General features: G+C 42.4%; 1 protein-coding gene across 4 annotated transcripts in view; it reads left to right on the top strand.

The window, feature by feature from the left end:
* Positions 1 to 20,994, top strand: part of SGK3 (serum/glucocorticoid regulated kinase family member 3) — a 105,349-nt gene that overhangs the window by 43,547 nt on the left and 40,808 nt on the right. For 2 of the 4 annotated variants that reach the window (XM_070391903.1, XM_070391901.1), the window contains exons 2-3: positions 16,012 to 16,234; positions 20,439 to 20,522. In XM_070391903.1, the coding sequence (XP_070248004.1) occupies positions 16,157 to 16,234; positions 20,439 to 20,522 (162 nt within the window). In that variant the 5' untranslated portion in view covers positions 16,012 to 16,156. Of the gene's footprint in view, positions 1 to 3,677; positions 3,764 to 16,011; positions 16,235 to 20,438; positions 20,523 to 20,994 lie in introns of those variants that run through there. The other 2 variants (XM_070391902.1, XM_070391904.1) reach the window with 2 other exon arrangements.

The following is a 20,994-nucleotide window of genomic DNA, read 5'->3' as shown; positions in this document are numbered from 1 at the left end:
CTTACCTCAAAGCAGGGGAGTCTGAAATTCCAAAGGGAAACTCACCCAAGTCCACAGGATGCAAAACAAGGAGCCAGTGGGGCACAATGGGTCCGTGCTGGTACCAAGCACAGTCCGGGTCTGCAAGGTGGGGCTGGGTGGGCTTCCTTGGAATCCTGCTGCACACCAAGTAAATGTCAACATAAGAAATGTGCAGCCCTAGTAGGTTTGGCTCAGTGGATAGAGCGTGGGCCCACAGACTAAGGGGTCTCAGGTTCGATTCTGGTACCTCGGTTGCAGGTACAGAAGGCAACCAATCGATGTTTCTCTCTCTCTGTCTCTCCCCCTCCCTTCCACTCTCTCTAAAAAAAAAAAAAAAAAAAAAAAAAAAAGAGTCAATGGCAAAATATTCTTGGGTGAGGATTAACAACGACAAAAAAGAATTGTCCAAACCTGTAAGAATTTTTTATGAGTTTATTTTAGCCAAACTGATGACAGTTGCTGGGAAGCAAAATCTCAACAGATTGAGAAAATGCTCCCACTAAAAACTTTTCTAGTTCAATTCTAAGTGCTTTGTGATTCTTATCTTATTCTTAAGAATTTATTTGAAATTAGACGGGAAGCTCCTACAATCTTATTTTCATGAAAAAGAAAGATCAGTATGTTAATTATAGCAAGGGAAAGAGTTTTTAAAAAGCTGAAAATAATCACTCATGAATATATATGTATGTGTATATGGATGTGTGTGTGTGTGTGTGTGTGTGTATACACACACACACACACACACACACACATATATACTGTATATATCTGGCTGGCGACTTTGTACAAGTCCTCAGAGTACCTTTCCATTTACTAGATGGGATTCATGAATCATTCAATAAAGCCAATTAGATTTTTTTAAAAATCCTCACGCAAGGACATGCTTAGAGAGAGGAAGGGAGGGAGGGGGGGAGGGAAGGAGGGAGGGAGGAAGGGGAAGAGAGAGAGAAACATTGATGTGAGAAAACTGACTCCTGCATGCAACCCAATCAGGAATAAAACCAACCCAGGCTTGTGCCCTGACTGGGAATGGAACCCACAGCCCTTAGGTGTATGGGGCTGACATTCCAACCAACTGAGCCACCTGGCCAGGGCTGAATATTTTTAAGTGCTTACTATGAGTTTATCACTTGTTGGGGATATGGGTGACAAGGAGTGGGTAGATTACTTTTTATTTTTAGGCATCTCCATGAATGTCAAATATTTAGCCTTCCAAACAACAAGTCTTATTTCATCCTAATTTGTTTTTCCCTTTTTTGAATCAGTTACATCAAAGCTTTGGTTAGCATGAAGTAATTGGTGTTAGACAAAAACAGAGGTAGCCTAATTGTAGATGACTAATTGTTGTTGTTGTTGTTTAAATAGCAGGCTCACAGTGGTCACCAACAGACTTTAAAAAAAAAAAGAATATGTTTTTATTGATTTTAGAGAGAAAAATTGATGAGAGAAACATCAACCTCGATTGGCTACCTCCTGTACACCTCCTGCTGGGGATCCAGCCTGCAACCTGGGCATGTGCCCTGACCGGGAATTGAACCAGTGACCTCTGGGTGCATGGGTTAACCCTCAACCACTGAGCAACACTGGTCTATAATTTCTTTTAGGCTTTTTTGAGATATTGAAAGTAGCTTTTTCTTTCCTGATTGGCTGGGGCCTGGGACATCCAGTACATAGCTTACACTTTAGCTTTGGAGATAAATATTATAAATAACAGAATGCAAAACAAGGTCATCCTGTTAAATGCCCATTGAGTGGTATAGACCCTAAGTGAGTGATGGCGAACCTATGACACGCGTGTCAGAGGTGACATGCGAACTCATTTTTTTGGTTGATTTTTCTTTGTTAAATGGCATTTAAATATATAAAATAAATATCAAAAATATAAGTCTTTGTTTTACTGTGGTTGCAAAGATAAAAAAATTTCTATATGTGACACAGCACCAGAGTTAAGTTCGGGTTTTTCAAAATGCTGACGCGCCGAGCTCAAAAGGTTCACCATCACTGCCCTAAGTGTTATAATATTGTATTGCATAGAGGTCCCTGAGCTGAGCTATTGTAGTCTGGACAGATCTCGAGGACTGAGAAGAGGTATTCTGAGCTGGGAAGCCGTGGGTGTAAATGTTCAGTGGTGGGGAAGTTGGCTGTATGTTGTGGTTACTGTACAGTGAGGAGACAGTCTGTCGCCCAGTTGTGTGCACAGAGAAAGTTGGAGATCAGGTGGAAAAAGTAGGTGAGGGTCAGATCCAAGATCCTGAGTTCTTTGTGTTGGTACCGAGATGGCAATGAAAATGAGAAGGGTCGCCCTGGCCGGTTTGGCTCAGTGGCTAGAGCGTCAGTGTGCTGACTCAAGGGTCCCAGGTTCGATTCCGGTCAAGGGCATGTACCTTGGTTGCGGGCACATCCCCAGCAGGGGGTGTGCAGGAGGCAGCTGATCGATGTTTCTCTCCCATCGATGTTTCTAAGTCTCTATCCCTTTCCCTTCCTCTCTGTAAAAAAAAAAAAAAAAATCAATAAAATATATTTTTTTAAAAAGAAAGAAAATGAGAAGGGTCATTGTAGAGACTGTAATAGAGAAAGCCAAGGACCTGGTGACTAAATGTGAGGATTGAGAGGGAAGAAGAGCCAAGAACAAGAGTGTTGAGCTAGGGAGAAAGTGATGTTGTTAAAAATAGAAAAGTCAGAAAGGAGAACCTGAATGAAGTGATGCCAGATCACTGATGCTTTTAAAAAAAATTCCCGATTTCTCTGTGTGGCTCCTAACTGGACAGTAGTTTCCGTATAGTCCTTTGAGCCTGGAATGTGGAAGGGCATTTAGAGTTCTTGAGGTCACCTGGCCTAATCTCTTCATTCTACAGATAAGGAAATTGAGGGCTTCAGATATTATGACTTCCCTTAAGGTCACACAGATAGGCTGGCACAGTTATCTGAAGTTTTCGTAGCAAAGGTTATTGTGTATTAACCCTGCCTGTTGGCAAAGTGACCCTTTGTGTTTCCCCATGGTAATTAAATTAGCATTGACTTGATTCGTGAAATAGTCTTTCACCTTCCAAAATCAAATACATTGATGGTTAAAATAATTCCTTCTGAGTGGTCTGATCCCCCCCCCCCCCCCCCCCCGCTTATCTATACATGCAGTCGCAAACCTTTTAGTACACGAATGGGCATTAATGCCAAACTTGGCCTGGGTGGAATGGGTCTCCTGAATTCGCCCCCGGAGAATGAGCCTAGCCAGCGCCTTGAATACGTGAACTCTGTTTTGTGAAGATGTCGAAACCAGTCCTACCCCTTAGCTGGAACCCAGGGGGAGTGCCTTCATTGTCCCTTCACTAGCCTCTCTCCTCATCTTGCCACCATGGCTCTCTCCTTTTCCCGCTTTGCTGGGTCAGTGTCCTGCCCTTTCTCCCTCGGGATCACGCTCCCACGGGCCTTCCCACCTTCTTTATTTAGGGCTTTCCTTGCACACCTGGACCTCAGCTCCTTTCGCGTTCCTGGCCTCTAGGGTGCTAGGGGCGGAGCTGAGTGCGCAGAAGCCCCGCCCCTGGCTTTGGGCGGGGCCCGCGGCGAAATGGCGCCAATGATTGGTGGGGCGGGGCCTGCACCGCGGGCGGGCCCTTCCCAGGGGGCGGGGCTCGGGGTGGGGCGCACCGGCGGGTGCGCTGAGGGCGGGGCTGGAGCCCGGTGCAGGGTGGCGCAGCTGTGGCGGCACTTCCCGCTGGCCGCGCGCCGGGTGCGGGTCCGAGAGGTAAGCGTGGGGGGAGGTCCCCGTGGCTCGCGGGCCGTTGGAGAGGCTCCGCGGGCGCGCACGGTGCAGGTGTGGCGGGGCCGGCCCGGTGCCACTTCAGCGCCGCGGAGCGCGGGCGGGAGGGCGGCCCCTGGCCGGAATCCCCTGTGGGAGCGAGGGTTACACCGGATCGGGCTGTAGCTTTGCAGCACTTGTTCGCGGCATTAGCTCCGGGATAGAAGACACTGGCACCGCACACCCTCTCCCCAAATCTGGAGAGACCTCGGGGACTGTAGACATTTTATATTTAACATATATTTCTAGTTTGTGGTTCCGGACTGTAGGAGATACTCTACAATGAATGAACTTGCAGTGCGTCTTTATTTTGACTCAGTGTTGTTGAGTTTGCAGAAAGAGTGAGGCCAATAATGGGACTCTTATTTAAGCCAAGGCGCCAGGATTTACATTGGCAGTGTCTGGCAGAGATTAAGCGTGCAGGTTTTGAAGGTGGAGTGCCTAGGTTTGAATCTACTGATTAATTGTGGAAACTATGGGCAATTTGCCTAAATTCCTCTATGCCTTTGTTTCCGCCTATGTGAAATGGGGATAATAATAATTTCTCCCTTATACGACTGTTACGGAGGTTAAGTGAATTAATACTTAGTGCCTGCAATAGTGCAAAATAACATTGGCTATTTTCTTTATTATGCATTCACGTGGGCATTCATCTTCAAAGTTGTCACCACCGTTTTCCGCAGAAATGTTGCTATAAATGCTCGGGGATTCGTTTGGAACAGTTTTCGAAGACCGAGTCCCACCAGAAAAGGACTCATGACTATTGTCTCATACTAATGATGTGCTCCTCCACCTTGTTCCAAATCAAATTCTATGGTTCAGGAATCTGAGTCTTGCAGGTTGTTCTAAAAAAAAGAGGGGTGAAAAAAGGCAGCACTTTCAGAGTGAGTGTAGCCTCATTTTAAGCACCAAGCTCTGGTAGGTTTGTCTAAAAGAAAAGTTCATATTACTTTATTGTTTTTTTATTCCTCATCCAAGGATATTTTTTCATTTTTTTTTTTTTGAGAGAGGTAAAGACAGAGAGAGATATTATATTGACTGGTTGCGTCCTGCAGGCACCTGGATCGTTCTCTTGAATGGAATCGAACCCTGAACCTTTTCTCTGCAGGCCAATGCTCTATCCACTGAGCCAAACCGGCTAGGGCAAAAGTTCATACTACTTTATATAGAACTTATAAGTTGTGCTATTTTGGGTGGGTGCTTATTTGTACTATTATTGTAAAATGAGGTAAACCAGAATAGCCAAATGCCCAAATGAACTAGACATTGTAGGAATCTTAACTTGCCACCTAGAATCTCAGGGATTCTGAAAAATCTCACCAGCTGCCCTTGACTGACAAGGATGAGGCCCAAAGACCCTGAACCAATAAACGGCAGAGCTTAGACTAGAATTCAGCTCCGCTGAGCAACAAATTATAAAACCAAAAGTACGATTTTACTTCTGGTTTTGATTGAGAGTACTATTTTTATTTTTGACATCTTTGTGGTGCTGGGAATGTTTTTTCCCCCTCTCAGCAACATCCTGCGTGGTAGCTTAATTGCATGATTCATAATCATTCTTCAGCATCTTTGATTTAAATCGCAAGTCTCAAAGTTGCTACATCAATGATTGCTTTGAGAGCAAGATGATTGTCTTCTTAAACTTTGTACAAACATGTTCTAATAGAGCTTTGGTTTTGTTGCTTTAAAATGCAGTCCTTTCTTTTATGTAGGGAATTTAAACAGCCAGTATAAACAAATTGACCTAGTAGGCAGTTTGTTATCACTGTGTTATTGGTGAAGTTTTCTTGATTGAGTAGGATAGGGTCAGGAAGTGGGACACTGAAGTTGCTGCCAACTTCAAAAAAAAAGCATCATGGAATGAAATTACATGGAGATACTGCTGTGTTAGTTGCTGACTCTTTCCCAGTCCTTGCATAGTTCACTCCCTCACCTCTAGGTGTTTGTTTAGATGTTACTACCTCAGTTAGAGCCTCCTATTTATAATTCCATGCAACCCCACTCTTTCTGAAATATATATTTATCTATTGATTTACTTGTTTATTATCTATTGCCTGCCACTAGAGGGTAAATTCCATGAGGGCAGAGGCGATTGATTACCAGTTGTGTTGACTGCTGTGTGCTAAGTGCCTAGAAACAGTGTCTGCCACCAGAAGGTATCACATGCATGGATCTGATGCAGACATTTCCAGCTAGGGCTGGAAATTACTTAAGCCAATTCCCTGTCGTTTGCCCTGCTTTCTCCTTCCGCCATGTCTAGTTATTTCTCGTGGTTACCCAGAAATAAAACCTGGATAACCTGGCAACGTTAATCCCTCTTTCTACCTTGCCCTCCACATGAAATAGCTTCTGACTTATTTTTCCTTTGTGTGATTTTTTTTTTTAAGAAATCTGCGGCTCCTATTGATGCTAGGCCTATTTCTCCTCCATTTCTCCCATTCTCTACTCCTGCAGCTCTTTACTTTGAATTCCCTTTTCAAATGTCTCCTCACCTGCAGAATTAAATTCAGAATGAAAAGCCTGTCATTCGGAGTTCTTTACAACATGGTCTCAAATCCACGTTTCCCTTTCTGTTTTTATTAACGGGCAGGCCGTTTCCCCCACGCGGGCAGGGATTCAGACAAATTGGACAAATGGCTATTCCCCATGTATAAAGGACTGTGCCGTCCGTCCTTTCTGTTTTGTGTGCCCAACCTTTCAAACCTCCCTCGCATGTAGCCACCGTTCCAAATACCTAGATAAGTTCAGTTGGAAGTGGCTTTTCCTCCCTCTCAATTCTAGTGACTTTTCACAGCTCTTTCTAGTTTGAATTGTAATTCCTTGGGCACTTGTCTTTTATTTTTGCTACAGATAAGGACAAAAAGCATGTACCACAAATTCCAGTTACTTTTTTTAAGGAAAAGTAAGACACATCTCCACCCCACTTAACTGATTTTTAAATACAAATGGATTTAAAGTTCTATTTGATAGGCCTTTAAATCATTGAGCTTCTGTAATCATTTCTATAAAATGGATAGCTAAGGAAGAAGGCAGGGAAATTCAGTACTCAATAAAAAGAAGCAAATATTGAGATCGGGGTTCACAGAAGCGAGTAGGTGTAGGGAAAGCAGTATACTCAACACCCATGTAGATGGACAGGCAGAAGTCAGAAAATAGACTCCGTAAACGCACTCAGAAAGCCATCAGGACAAGACAGACTTCACGGAGCAACGCTTTCGACTTTGGATTTTCCTGTGGGGTGTCATTCCTAAACTTTATTTTGTTTCTGCATCTCGACACAAAGAATCCTGTCTTCCGGCTTCGTGTTCTGAGCTGGGTAGGACTAAATGTTCTTTCTGGGCGGTGGAAGTAGTTTACCTTCTTCCCCTTCATTGTGTAAAATAATAAAATATTCATACCTTTTCACTTATTTTCCTGGGTATATGCAGAAGACATTTGCCAGAAGCTTTTGGTCCTTCAGAGAAAGGTGATAGACATAAAATACTGGAGTTGGGCTGCTGTCGAAGCTTCCCACTTTAAGTTTGATACCAGCGTTTGGCTTAATGTACTCTGCTTCATTTTTCATTACGAACATATCCCTGTGCATATTCCAATTGAGTGATGAATGTTTTTATTTTACTTGTGATTTTTCCCCTTATAGATTAAAACTTGTTTCTAGAACATATGTTGACATTTCAGCAGTTTAATTTTCTTTTCTTTTTCCTAATTGTTTCCCAAACCTCTGCTGGGATTTTCCCATTTGAGGGCCCACCTTAGCCTCACTCACTTCTTTTGTACTTGATTTTGAGTACTTTACAAGGTATAGTCTAAGTTTATTTTACTGTTCTTGGGGTGAAGCTGCAGTTTGTGTTGATAGGAAAGATTTGGTAGGAAAAACATACAGAAAGGTTTTAATTTTCAAAATGTTAGAAGTTTAAGGTAAAAATTCTACTATAATTTAAATATGTAATTGGTTATAATTTTTCTCCTTTGGGAAATTTTTTCTAATGTGCTAACCAGTAAAGTTTAACTGTCAGAAGAATCTGGAAAGCAAATATTTGCTTTGGCGTAAAGTTTCGTGCTGTATAAGCATCTGTGTTTACCCTGAATTTTCTTTGTTTTGAAAAAGCCTTTGGTTAAGGGTGTTATCAGATAGGATCACTCATGCAAATAATAAAAGTTGGAGCACAAACTAATTGCATGTCCCTAGCACTTGATAAGCGTGGTGTGAGTAGCTGTTAAATAAATCGATATTTTTAAGGAGAATTTCATTAAAATACTATAGCATATTAATATATGTAATAATGGAATTGACCTAGTAAAGAGGGAGAAATTGATGACTCAGGAGATCGATGAAGGAGTGATGCACCAGAGGTTACTTAGTTGCATACTTTGGCAAATTGGAATTTCCAAGTGTCTCTCTCCACCTGTTTGTTGAATGAAACATTAAACAAATGTGTATTGGGGCTTACTAAGTGCAGGGCAATGAATAAGTCACCGTTTCTGCACTCTAGTCAGGGAGGTTCTCCACAAGGAAGCAGTATGCAATCCTAGATGGTTACAAATGCTGAAATGGAAAAAACCCAGGATGATGACAGAAGATGGATTTGGAGAAGGAGCACTTTAGTGAGTGTGGTCATGAAGGCTCGCTGGAGGAAGTGACATTTGAACAAAGTCCTCAATGGGAAGAGCTGAAGGAAAAGCATTTAAGGCAGAGGGGACACAGGTACGAGAGCCTGGAGATGGGACAGGGCTCAGTGTCCGTGGGAACTGGGAAGGGGCTGCTCTGACAGGAGTTAGTGGCTAGAGGAGCCAGAGGCCCTGGTGGAATGCAGCTGGAGAAGGAGGAAGAAGTTAGGCCATGTGGGTGCTTGTGGTCTGTTAGCAACCATTCAGAGTTTGGATTTTATTCTAAGAACAGTGGAAGCCATGGAAAGAGCTTAAGCAACGGCGTGACATGATCAGATTTATAGTGATTGAAAGGCAGCGCTGCTGCGGGAAGGTTGGATGGAAGGTTAGATGGAAGAAGAGATGCCAGGTTGGAGGGTCTCCCAAGAGACTCTATAACGTGCGGGTGATTTGTTTTTTGGTTTTGGTGCCTCCTTAATCTGAACTCTCCGAACCTTCTGTCAGAACCAGCTGTGCCCTAGGCTTCCTGGGGCCTGTCGGATTTTACCTCTGCGATTGTGTGAATTCCCCCTTTGCTTTTCTCTTGCCTCAGCTGATCACCCATCCACCTATCGTCCTACCAATGGTCACAGACCTCCGGGAGTCATCCTTGAGAGTCTTCTGTGTCCTGCCTGGAAGATGCACTGGGAGTATGAGTCCCAGTGAAAAAGGGACTGCCCAGGGAAGAGGGCAGGCATTGTGGTGATCAGGAACCCAGGAGGGTGACCTTGGGAGGTCAAGGGCAGAGCAGAGCATTGCAGCTGCACTTACCAGCCCTACCCTGTCCGTTCTGGAATCAGAAGAGGGACGTGTTTTCATTTGGCGTAAAGTTAAGCCCTTCCTTCTTATCCTGGCAGTTTCGATTCGATTCTCATGTTGGAAAACAAAGGCCTGTCAGCGTTTACTGCTACCTCCTCACTCTGCCCTTCCTTAAATGTATGTGATAAAGTGGAGCCAGTCTCATGGAACCCACAGACTTTTGTTCAAGTTCTTGGACACACCTATGGATTGTTGGGTGCAGACTATTCATCTACAGTGTATCTCAATATTTTGCACATATTTTATTTTTAACTTTTATATCACGTTATCAAGAATCAGGATAGCCGCCAAAACCGGTTTGGCTTGGTGGATAGAGCGTCGGCCTGCGGACTGAAGGGTCCCGGGTTCGATTCCGGTCAAGGGCATGTACCTCAGTTGCGGGCACATCCCCAGTGGGAGGTGTGCAGGAGGCAGCTGGTCGATGTTTCTCTCTCATCGATGTTTCTAACTCTCTATCTCTCTCCCTTCCTCTCTGTAAAAAATCAATAAAAATATTAAAAAAAAAAAAAAAAGAATCAGGATAGCCGAAACCGGTTTGGCTCAGTGGATAGAGCGTCGGCCTGCGGACTGAAAGGTCCTGGGTTCAATTCCGGTCAAGGGCACATGCCCGGGTTGTGGGCTCGATCCCCAGTCGGGGACGTGCAGGAGGCAACCAATCAATGATTCTCTTTCATCATTGATGTTTCTCTCTCTCTCTCTCTCTCTCTCTCCCCTTCCTCTCTGAAATCAATAAAAATATATATATTTTAAAAAGAATCAGGATAAATAAAAGGTATCTCAAATAAGAGATGAATAAATCTAGGAAAAACTAGGACTGCTTTGTGGTGACAGAATGAGGGAAAAATCAAACGGGAGTGGGGTGGGAATTAGAGGAAGGATATATCAGTAAGAAAAACAGGAAAAGTTATAACTGATTCATCATGTGATGTGTGGCGGGGGCGGGGGGGCGGGCAGAGAGGGTTACTATGTATCTTCCACTGGCAGATCCTGTTAGGTTTTTTTAATCTGTTCTGCAATTAACTTAATTTACAATATGACAAAGATGTGCTTTGTTTCTATTGAAACATTTTGGATGTGCGTGGAGCTAGTATTCTGAGAGGCGGAAATAAACAGATACAGATTATTTACTATTAGAGTAGCCTTTTAATAAAAAAAAAACCCAGTAGTTTGGGGTCAGAATCTCCTGGGGAAAGTACTTTTAATGTAATTTAAAATGAAACTCATCCACTTGTCCTGTTCTCCCCTCAGGAATAATTCTTGCCCTATCCCCACCCCAATTCCTCTCTTTATTCTCTGGGTCAATTCCCCGTTCCCAAACCTGTTCCCATGCCAGTCCCCTTGACATGCCCAGGGTCTGTACATGGTTTTCGTTTGTCTCTTCCTCGAGGGGCCCTGTCAGCTCTCCCCTTTGGGGTTCTTGTACCCCAACACCCAGCACTAGTCCTGTTCCCCTGCTGAAGAAAACTTGTAACTCTTCCAAGCCTAATTCCTTCCCTTTGGGATAGGCTTGTTCTTCATTTTCCTTTATGCATTAGTGTGAATCGCCAGAGGAACAGAGGGAGAAGAGGCCAGTGGCCCTGACTAACTAGTCAGGTATTGCATGTGTTAACAATTCTTGCGGCACACCGGTTGAAAATCGCTGTTGTAAGAACTAACATCTAACACATCACTTACTCTTCACAACAACTCATGACGTATCGTTATCCTGGTTTTACAGATGAAGAAACCTAGGTCATGAGAAGTACTTCCACATGGTCACACAGCTTTGGTGGCAGCACTGTGACCTGAATAGAGCTCTGACCCGAGAGCCTGCCTGGCACACACTGTCCCTCGATTTCTTAAGATATCGCCGCATCCACCCCCTTCTTCTACGTAAATCACCTTTGGAGATACAGAGTGAGGAGAAGGGAGCACTGCGTGTCCATTGGGAATAGGGTTACAGACAGCAAACCGCACAGAAGGAAAGCAGCGTCCCAGTTCTGCCGGCACGAGGGGTCAGGCTTGTGCAGCTCTAGGTCAGAAATGGCCCATCGTCCTCTTGATACATCGCACATTGACATCTAACCAAGAGCTTGGTTCAGAATGGGCTCTGAATGTTGGTCCCATCACAAGCACAATCATGGGCGACATCAAAAATGACAACAGCCAACACAACAATAGCTGTCCGGTGTGAATGAATCAAAGTTATACCTATTTTTTTTTTTTTTGGTCACAATGGCAAAAAAATATATTTTTTTGGTGTGCCGCAGGATTTTAGTAATTAGTTTATGTGTGCTGTGAGATGAAAAAGCGTGAAAATCGCCTGGCATTAGCGTTCAATAAATGTTAGTTTCTTGACTGTAACGCCGTTGACCTTTTGGGCCAGATAATTTTCTGTTGTAGGGGCTGTCCTGTGCGCATTGTAGGATGTGTAGCATCCTCCATGGCATGTAGCCAATAGCAATCCTCCAAGTTGTGACACCCTAAAATGTCTCTAGACATTGCCAGATGACCCCCTGGTGAGAACTATAAATGTAGTACTTACCGGCTATTATATGACCCTTGCAAATCGCTGCCCCTCCTAAGGTCTGGCTGGCCTTTGGAAGTTCTGTTCCCGTCGGACCCGCTTCGTTTTGTCTTTTGGGGCTTCTCTGAGTTGATTCACTAGCTGGATGGTAAAGTTAGTTCCTCCATCCTGGGTTAGTATCTCAACTTGGTCTCCTTTGAGTCATGGGACCTGCTCCTAGGCAAGCCATCTGCCCCTGGGAGCCAGCCTGCAAGATCATCTTGTGACTCCCCAGCTCATTCTTTTTGTGATTCTCCTTTGAAAAGCCTAACCTCCCTCTGAACCCCCACAAAAGCTCCAACTTTTAATCCCACATGAGCGACGTAACTTTTTTGTTCTATTTTTTCTTAGCTGTGGGGGTTCTTACATCCGCCCTCTTCTCATTCTGTTTTATTTGGCTCCGTGGCCATAAGATAATTTTGTATAATTTAAATTGCTTCCGTTTTATAGAATAATCATACACTAGATTTACAGTAATAACAGGGTTGCTTTTTCATAATGTCAGTTGTAACCACTTAAAAACAAGTTTATGAACCTGCTTCATGGCTTCTCAGGGGACTCTTCAGAGGCAGTGTGACACCATGGGTAAAGGTCCTAAAAGCTGACCACCTGGGTTCAAATTCTGACTCCACCACCTGGAGCAGGTAGCTTCATCTTTTTATGCTTCTGTTTCTCCTCGGTTTCCTCTCAGTAGGTAGAGCTGTTGTGAGCAACAGCCGGATTAAGGCTCACAAAGCACAGTCTTGGCTTATAATAAGCTTAGCCACTAAGTATTGAATATTATGAGGTTGCCAGTTTGATTTAGCTTAAAGGAAAGAGAAACGTCACTGAAGGAGAGGCATGTGGTGTAGCAAACAAGTCCACATAGGTTTTGGAGTCAGACAGATTTGGACTTGAATCCTAGCTCTACTGCCTGTTAGCTGGATCCTGGCTTGGATGGGTGATTTTATCTTTCTACGTTTTTCTGGAATAAGATGGGTGTTCTGACTAGCGGACCATGTTTTGGGTCTCCAGGGATTAGCATCAGTTCAGAGCTAGTGCCCAGTAACTCTTGGAAGGATTACGAATTTCCCATTTCCCAGTGGATGGTCACCCTTGTGAATGGATGCAGGTCTCTCTGGAGGAAGGAAGGTCTGGAGAGAGATTGATGGGATCCATTGTGGCCCTGCAGAGGGTCACAGTGATCTTATATTTAGTCTAACATTCTCGGGTCTAACATCCTTTGAATGTTCTTCCATATGTGCTTCCTCAGACTCCTGCTGGTAAAAATTGTTAAGATTCTGCAAACTTCCTATATAATAAAAGCCTAATAGGCAAATTGTCCCCTCGACCTAGAGTTTGAACAGGAGTTCGACCAGGGGGAAGGGAGGGCCCTCATCTTTCCTCCTTCCCCGGCCGCAGCAGCGCCGGGGGCGACAGGCGGTCAGGGGAAGGGAGGTCCCCTGGCTGGCAGCCTGCAGCCTCTAGGGATCCTGCCTGTGCACGAATTTCGTGCACTGGGCCTCTAGTTTTAGTATAAAGGCATCTCCTTTCAGAGTAGGCGCTGAACTTCTTTCTGAGTTCTGTTGGGCTCTAACTACCGTTTTGAGGCCGTGAGGGGTGATGGGAGTAGGCAGTGAGGAGACTTGGCATCCCCGTGTGAAACAACTCGGAAGGGTTTATGTAGGGCAGGGTTTGGAGGCTGAGACTCCCGAGAGAGGTGTAGTTGCTGCTTTCAGTAGGGATGTTCAGCTGAGTATGGAGTTCAACATTCTTAGCCTCATTGTGTTTGCCCAAGTGCCTGCATCTGTGATTCAGGATCATTTTCCTTTCCAGCCACTGCCCATGTGTCAGCATGAGACTTTCCAGGGTTGCATGTTTAACTGGCTCTGCAACACTTAACCATCAAACTCTGGGCTTGATCCTTAGTCCTATCAGCTTAGCAGCTATAAGACAAAAAAAATCTAACAGCCATAGATTTCCCACCCACCTGTGTGGGAATTCATGACTTTCAATTTGCCATCTTTGTGCATATTCTCAAAGACAACCAGAAGCAGCCCAGCCCAGGTCACAGGCTTTGAAATAGCATTTTCATCATCCACGTGGCCTTCCAGCACCTTGCCCACCCCTATATTCTGTCCTGTGACACCGGGGGAGGCAGTTTGAGTGATGCCATCTCTGTGTGCCCAGTGACTAGTTCCCTACACCCCTCCCACCCCTTCCACCGGAAAGTGATCAGGGCATTTATTAAACATGCATCCCATTTTTGAGGGTCTGTTTCCTAGGATCATTCTTGGTCCCAATTACTGCATCAGTCACATGACACTCAAATGTAATAGAAGGAGTTATGGAGTGCTCTAATTTAGACAAATGCTGCTTTTATGGGGTTATAGGGTGAACTAACATAGACAAATGCTGCACCCCAAGCTTAAGAGGGGGCCAGTTACATATGTTTTCTAACAACGAATTCGACTACATGTAAATCCTCCTGACTGCATTTCCAGCAGCAAATCCAACAAAATAGGTTTTATGTGTTTTTTTAATTATTTGGCTGTTTTTGTTTTTTGTTGTTAATCCTCACCCGATGCTATTTTTGCATTGATTTTAGAGAGAGTGGAGAAAACGAGGAGAGACAGAGAGAGAGAAACATCGATTGGTTGCCTCCTGCATGGGCCCTGACTGGGTGAGCCTGCAACCGAGGTACATGCCCTTGACCAGAATCAAACCTGGGACCCTTCAGTCTGTGGGCTGATGCTCTGTCCATTGAGCATCAAACCGGGTAGGGCCAAAGTAGGTATTGAGTGATCTTAAAGGAAGCCCCCTTCTGATCAGTTAAAATTCATTATACCTTGCCGAAACCGGTTTGGCTCAGTGGATAGAGCGTCAGCCTGCGGACTGAAAGGTCCCAGGTTTGATTCCGGTCAAGGGCATGTACCTGGGTTGGGGGCACATCCCCCGTGGGAGATGTGCAGGAGGCAGCTGATCGATGTTTCTCTCTCATCGATGTTTCTAACTCTCTATCTCTCTCCCTTCCTCTCTGTAAAAAATCAATAAAATATATTTAAAAAAAAAATTCATTATACCTGGGTATTCCATGCCTGCAGATAGATACTTGAAATCATTACTTGAATGTAATTTATTTACAATGATCAGCTCTGTCAGAGTGACTTCCTGAAATTAATCATGGAGAGGGACTGGCAGACTAACCCTTGAAGGCAGCGGTTCTCAACCTGTGGGTCGCAACCCCTTTGGGGGTCAACGACCCTTGCACAGGGGTCGCCTAAGACCATCGGAAAACACACATATAATTACATATTGTTTTTGTGATTAATCACTATGCTTTAATTATGTTCAATTTGTAACAATGAAAATACATCCTGCATATCAGATATTTACATTACGATTCATAACAGTAGCAAAATTACAGTGATGAAGTAGCAACGAAAATACTTTTATGGTTGGGGGTCACCACAACATGAGGAACTGTATTAAAGGGTCGTGGCATTAGAAAGGTTGAGAACCACTGCTTTAAGGGGTATTATTTCGTGTCAGTGGTGAGTATGGGCTGCTGTGTGTAGCAAAGGTGATATCAATGTGACATCTTGAGTCTTTTGTCCATAGGTGGAATGATAATATTAGTTTAATTGTGCTTTTTTCTTAATTAAGATCTATTGTAACATCTCTAATCAGGGGTCCAGTGCATCAGAATGATCCACAGTTGTTAAAATGCAGCATAGCACAGTGGTTAAGAGTCAGTCTCTGGAGCCAAACAGCTGGGGTTCAAATGCTGTATAGGCAAGTTATTTAACCTCTCTGTGTCTCAGTTGCCTCATTTGTAAAATGGGCAGAAATGGTTACCTACTAAATAGGATCCCAATCTGAAGCAAGCTTCATCTGTTTGACCTGATGCTAAAAGTCTGAAAACCATATCTGGAAAAACCCTCCTTTGAATCCATCAAACTAGGGATCTTTTAGGTGAGAGGTAGCCCTTAGTCCACATGAACTGTGCTATAGAAGCTTCCGGAATTTCTTAGCAGTAAGAAAGATGGATAGGATGCAAATGTTTGATTGTGGTTTATCTCTTGAAATGGACATAACAGAAATTAAATCTCTTAACCTGGACCGAGACTTAATGATCAAAAGTAAATCAATGGTATTTTAAAGATTGTTTTGCTAATCAGTTTTGTTTGTTTTTTTTCTGTAGGTTAAGGTTGCATGATGGAATTTGAACATTACCTCAAGAGGTTTTATGTTTTGGAGTAGCTGATTGTGTTTGTCCTCTGCTGACCATTGCTTCGGACTCATTTTCTGGTGTCCTTTTGAGGCCGTAAACCCAAAGGGATTATACCATGGACTACAAGGAAAGCTGCCCAAGTGTAAGCATTCCCAGCTCTGATGAACACAGAGAGAAAAAGAAGAGATTCACTGTAAGTATTCAGGGTAAAGCATATGGGAAAAAATGGAATATAGAGGATATTTCCTTTTCTGCTTTTCTTTCTTAATCTAGAATGTCCTCTCCCAATGTCCACAAATCCATATTTTACATATCTTTCCAATGCTGTATTCCATTACAGCACACAGGGACGACTTTTTCAGTGCAGAGTTTTGCCTGTTTACCTAGCCTTTGGAGAAACTTATGACACTTTCTGACAGACCCTTTTACCAGGAAGTGTGCATGCCTATGGATATAATTTTATGTGCACTGTCGTGGGGTTAATGGACCCAGAAGTCATTGGTCCCATATTAAGAACCACTATCTAGAAATTTCCGTAGTGTCTTTCTCAAAATTTTCATAGTACCTTTTTTTTTTTTCATAGTATCTTTCTTTTTTTTCCTCATAGTATCCTTATGACGTTTATTATTTTCTACCTCAATTTTAAAAATATGTCATCCAGTCGTTTATCTCTTTTTGTACCTTAGAGGCAAAGCCCATTTCTAATTTTACTTTTTACCACCATAGTATCTACTATAGGGCTTTATAAAGAATACACACAGTGAATATTTGTTGAATCAGTGTATCAGTGACTATTATTGGAGAACAGTCACTTTGCTAATTAGTGTAATGAAACATATACTATTGCTGGCACCTGCAGTTGATGAACTGACTTGTCTGTTCTGCTGTTGGGTTGGCTCTCAAAGGCTATAGAGCCCACTGAGGCTCTGGCATGCCCTTTGCCTGCTCCTGAATCAAGTGATCTACCCCAGGCTCTGACGAGGGGGTCACCTGGCCCTGTTAAAGATGCCCAATGACAAGCGACTTTCAACTCAGTCCATTCCACATGGGAGTTGAGGAAAGCTGAGGAGTTAAACTCTTAGACCACTCCACTCTGCCTTCTTAAATAAGTGGAGCTGGGACCCCCCCAATGGTGGTTTTCTCTCAAAATCCCAGATAAGGAGCTAGGAACAGCCCCTCTACCCTCTCTGCTCCCTCCCTTAACACCTCCACACTCTGCACCAAAGCCCAGAGCTGAGATACTATGATGTGTGTCTGACCATTTGCTCCCCCTCGGTCTCTGTGTTGGTAGTAATATCTTCTTTTAAAAATATATATATATTTTATTGATTTTTTATGGAGAGGGAAAAAGAGCTAGAAACATCGATGAGAGAGAAACATCAACCAGCTGCCTCCTGCACACCCCCCACTGGGGATGTGCCCGCAACCAAGGTACATGCCCTTGACCGGAATTGAGTCTGGGACCCTTGAGTCCGCAGGCCGACGCTCTATCCACTGAGCCAAACCGGTCAGGGCGGTAGTAATATCTTAACAAGCAATGTACATTTATCCCACATTTGTATAAGCAAAATTTAGAAATAACACATTGATGGTAAGAGGTCAGTGTACCTTGGGTGAAATAGTGAAATGTGTGCAAGTTTTCCTTCCTTCCCCATCCTTACTTTTACCTTTATGACATTCTCTCCTTCAAGGGCATAAGCTCTTGCCAAGTTTGAGGGAAGTTCATACTTCGCCAACATTGTCGGCAGGTTATCTCCGGTGTCCTCCGATTTTTCATGGTCGAGGTAACGCTCACATGTCTTTTATATAGCTCTGCACTGTGAAGCTTCTAACAGAATTGCATCCTAGGATTTCTTGACTTAAACCAAGTCTAAATTATACTTTCATTTATCCACTCAACAAATAGTCATTGAGTTTCTTTGTTATGCCAAACACTGTTCTAGGCAACTGGGGTACATCAGGTAGCAAGAATGACACAGCCCTTGTTCTCAAGGAACTTACATTCTATGTTGAGGCAAGACAGACAATAAAGAAGTATTTTTAAAATTCAATAAGATCATTTCATATTGTGATAAATATACTGCTTTCTGTGTAATCTTGTGATTTTTTTGGTAAATTAAAGTATTTTTTAAAATTTGAAGTTTTTGTTTTTGTCTATTGATTTTTTAAATTAGAATTTACTCAATAAACCCTTGTTAATAAACCCTACTGCTAATTAGTAATTCACAGGGCTTTATCTCGGCTCCTGTAAATATATTTGTAGCAGAACTGCTTCAGCCTGGAACCCAGGCTTGGGTTCTAGTTTGGCTGTACTTGGGTAGTGATGGGAAGCCAGCCGCCTTACAACACCAGGAATTGGCACAAGTAATTCAAGAAGCTTGAAATTGGAGAAACCTAAGTTTCCGATCCTTTTGTAGCAGTCCTGCACCAGGCCTATGCAGTCCTGAATGATGTATGAGGTAAATATGTAGTCTAGTCTTAGAAGCATGGCTCACCTTCACTGGCACCTTGATCAGGTTCTTGACCCTCTACTTCTGCACACTCTCCATGTGAGCAGTGTCATCTTGCAAACATTTCTGACATCTTACACCTAATAGCTTCCTCTAAGACAGCATGATACGTACCTTCTTGGTTAGGACCAGAAAAGTCATATCACCACCCTATGGCTCCTGTAGGGTGCTCTTTTCTGTCAGTCTAGATCAGGGGTGGGGAACGTCCAGCCTGCAGGCCCTATAACAGTGATGGCGAACCTGTGACACGCGTGTCAGAGGTGACACGCGAACTCATTTTTTTGGTTGATTTTTCTTTGTTAAATGGCATTTAAATATATAAAATAAATATCAAAAATATAAGTCTTTGTTTTACTCTGGTTGCAAATATCAAAAAAATTCTATATGTGACACGGCACCAGAGTTAAGTTAGGGTTTTTCAAAATGCTGACACGCCGAGCTCAAAAGGTTCGCCATCACTGCTCTAAAAGGTCCTCAAAATCATTTGGTCTGACCTTGCCAAGGCATTAGGGGTGAGTTACTTAAATGTTTGATTCAATACAGCAGGCTAATTTTTAAGTTGGTGATTTTGTATGGCCTGCAAATGATGTTATAAATATCCAAATGGCCGTTGGCAGAAAAAAGGTTCCCCACCCCCGGTCTAGATGGTTCATCACTTAGGTGTCTGATACAAGTGACTGTTTCACTTTCCAGGTGAATACTTAACTCCTCCCACTGTTGACCTGTGAATGTGATTATATCTTAAACGATACTACAGAATTCGTTCAGTACAATCACATACTTATCAGGGAGTTCCTTTCCTCACAGTATCATCTAACTATGAACTTGTGAGTATAGCTTACCAATCTTTCATAGGGAAGGATAGTTTATACATGTTTACCCATCTTCCAGAATTAACCTGGTTTACTTTAACTTGTCTAACAGATTGTGGGCAATTGTATTATAAACCCCAAAGCTACCCTTACCTCTTTCCCCTAGTCTTATACTGTAAAATGATGAGATTCGTAACACAAGCCATATATCAGTGAGTCTTTTCTCATAAACCTGGATTCTTGATATTTTTCTCTTTAGAAATGATTTAATATTTGGGGGGGTCCCAAACAGTTTTCTTTACATTGGTATATTAAATTATAATGTGAGAGTATCTATGGGATGAATTGTGAGAGTTGATTCTATAATTTAACTGTTGATTTGATACTGATTCTGATGCACAGTGGGCATTAGAAGATTTAGATCTTAGTCTCACAAGTCTGTGTGCTTGGGCAAGTTGCTTAACTTTTTTTGGCCATTTACTCATATGTATAGTGGGGGGCGTAATATTTGTTCTGCTTACTTCATACGGTTGTTGACTATGATTATATGCAATTATGTATATATGAAAATATTAAGGTAGGAGGAAATCTGAGGACAAATTCTTAGTTTTAAAACTACCATGTAAAAGATGACCTGGGAGAAGGAGAACTAATAATTGAGTATTTACTATGTGCCAGGCATCACTTTTGAAAATGCTTTATAGTTTCAGGGTAGTGGTACTGCTGGAGAAGAATAGAGAATATCTTCAGTTGAATCTATAATGTGTTATTCTTGGCAGGAAAATCTGAAACAAGAATGGCAAAATAGGATTCATCTAAATAATGAGTACACGGTATTCACTGTGTTATTCTTTGAAAATTATAGACCTATTTCATAGCATTTTAAAAATAAAAGGTCACCTTTCAACAAGATAAAATAAGTATTTCAGTTGGTATGCTTGTGTATCTTGGAGAATCATATATAAACATGTCTAATATTAGTTTCATGAGTATGAAAACATTCACATACTTAAATAGTTAATGTTTTTTTGCAATCAAATGTTGTGTTATTTTTATTATTTTTCTGTTTTCGCAGGTTTATAAAGTTCTGGTCTCAGTGGGCAGGAGTGAATGGTTTGTCTTCAGAAGATATGCAGAATTTGATAAGCTCTACAATACTGTAAGTAATGATCATTTTACGAGGTTTTTATTTAAAACAAAACACCTGAGAAAACTCAAAAATACGAGAGATTTTACTTGAGTGGTTAAATAATATTCAGATATATCAGAGAAGCAGAAAAGAGTAAGAGATTCTTCAAAAGCATTCTAACTTTGGAATTCTTATACAAAAGGGTGGAGAGGGGACCGTTGACAAGTTCCAAATAAAGTATTGAAAGTATGAAAACTACATGTACAACTTAAAATATATTTTAATGTTATAGAATATTAGACATAAATCCTTTACATCTACCTCTCTAATAATTGCTAATCATCATGTTATTTCTGGTGAAATTTATTGTGTTTTCTTTTGTTACTTAGTTTTTCTTCAATGCATATGCAACTGAAACTTACTGTATATAGTTTTAAATATTGCTTAATCAATATTTAACATATTAATTAAGACAGTCATTGTTTTACTCTAAGTGAAGTCA

The sequence above is a fragment of the Myotis yumanensis genome, unplaced genomic scaffold (genome assembly GCF_028538775.1).
Source record: "Myotis yumanensis isolate MYYU_CA2020_CCGP unplaced genomic scaffold, mMyoYum1.0.hap1 SCAF_15, whole genome shotgun sequence".
NCBI lineage: Eukaryota > Metazoa > Chordata > Mammalia > Chiroptera > Vespertilionidae > Myotis > Myotis yumanensis.
The sequence above is the reverse complement of the archived record's forward strand: the minus strand, read 5'-3'. Positions and strand labels throughout refer to the sequence as shown.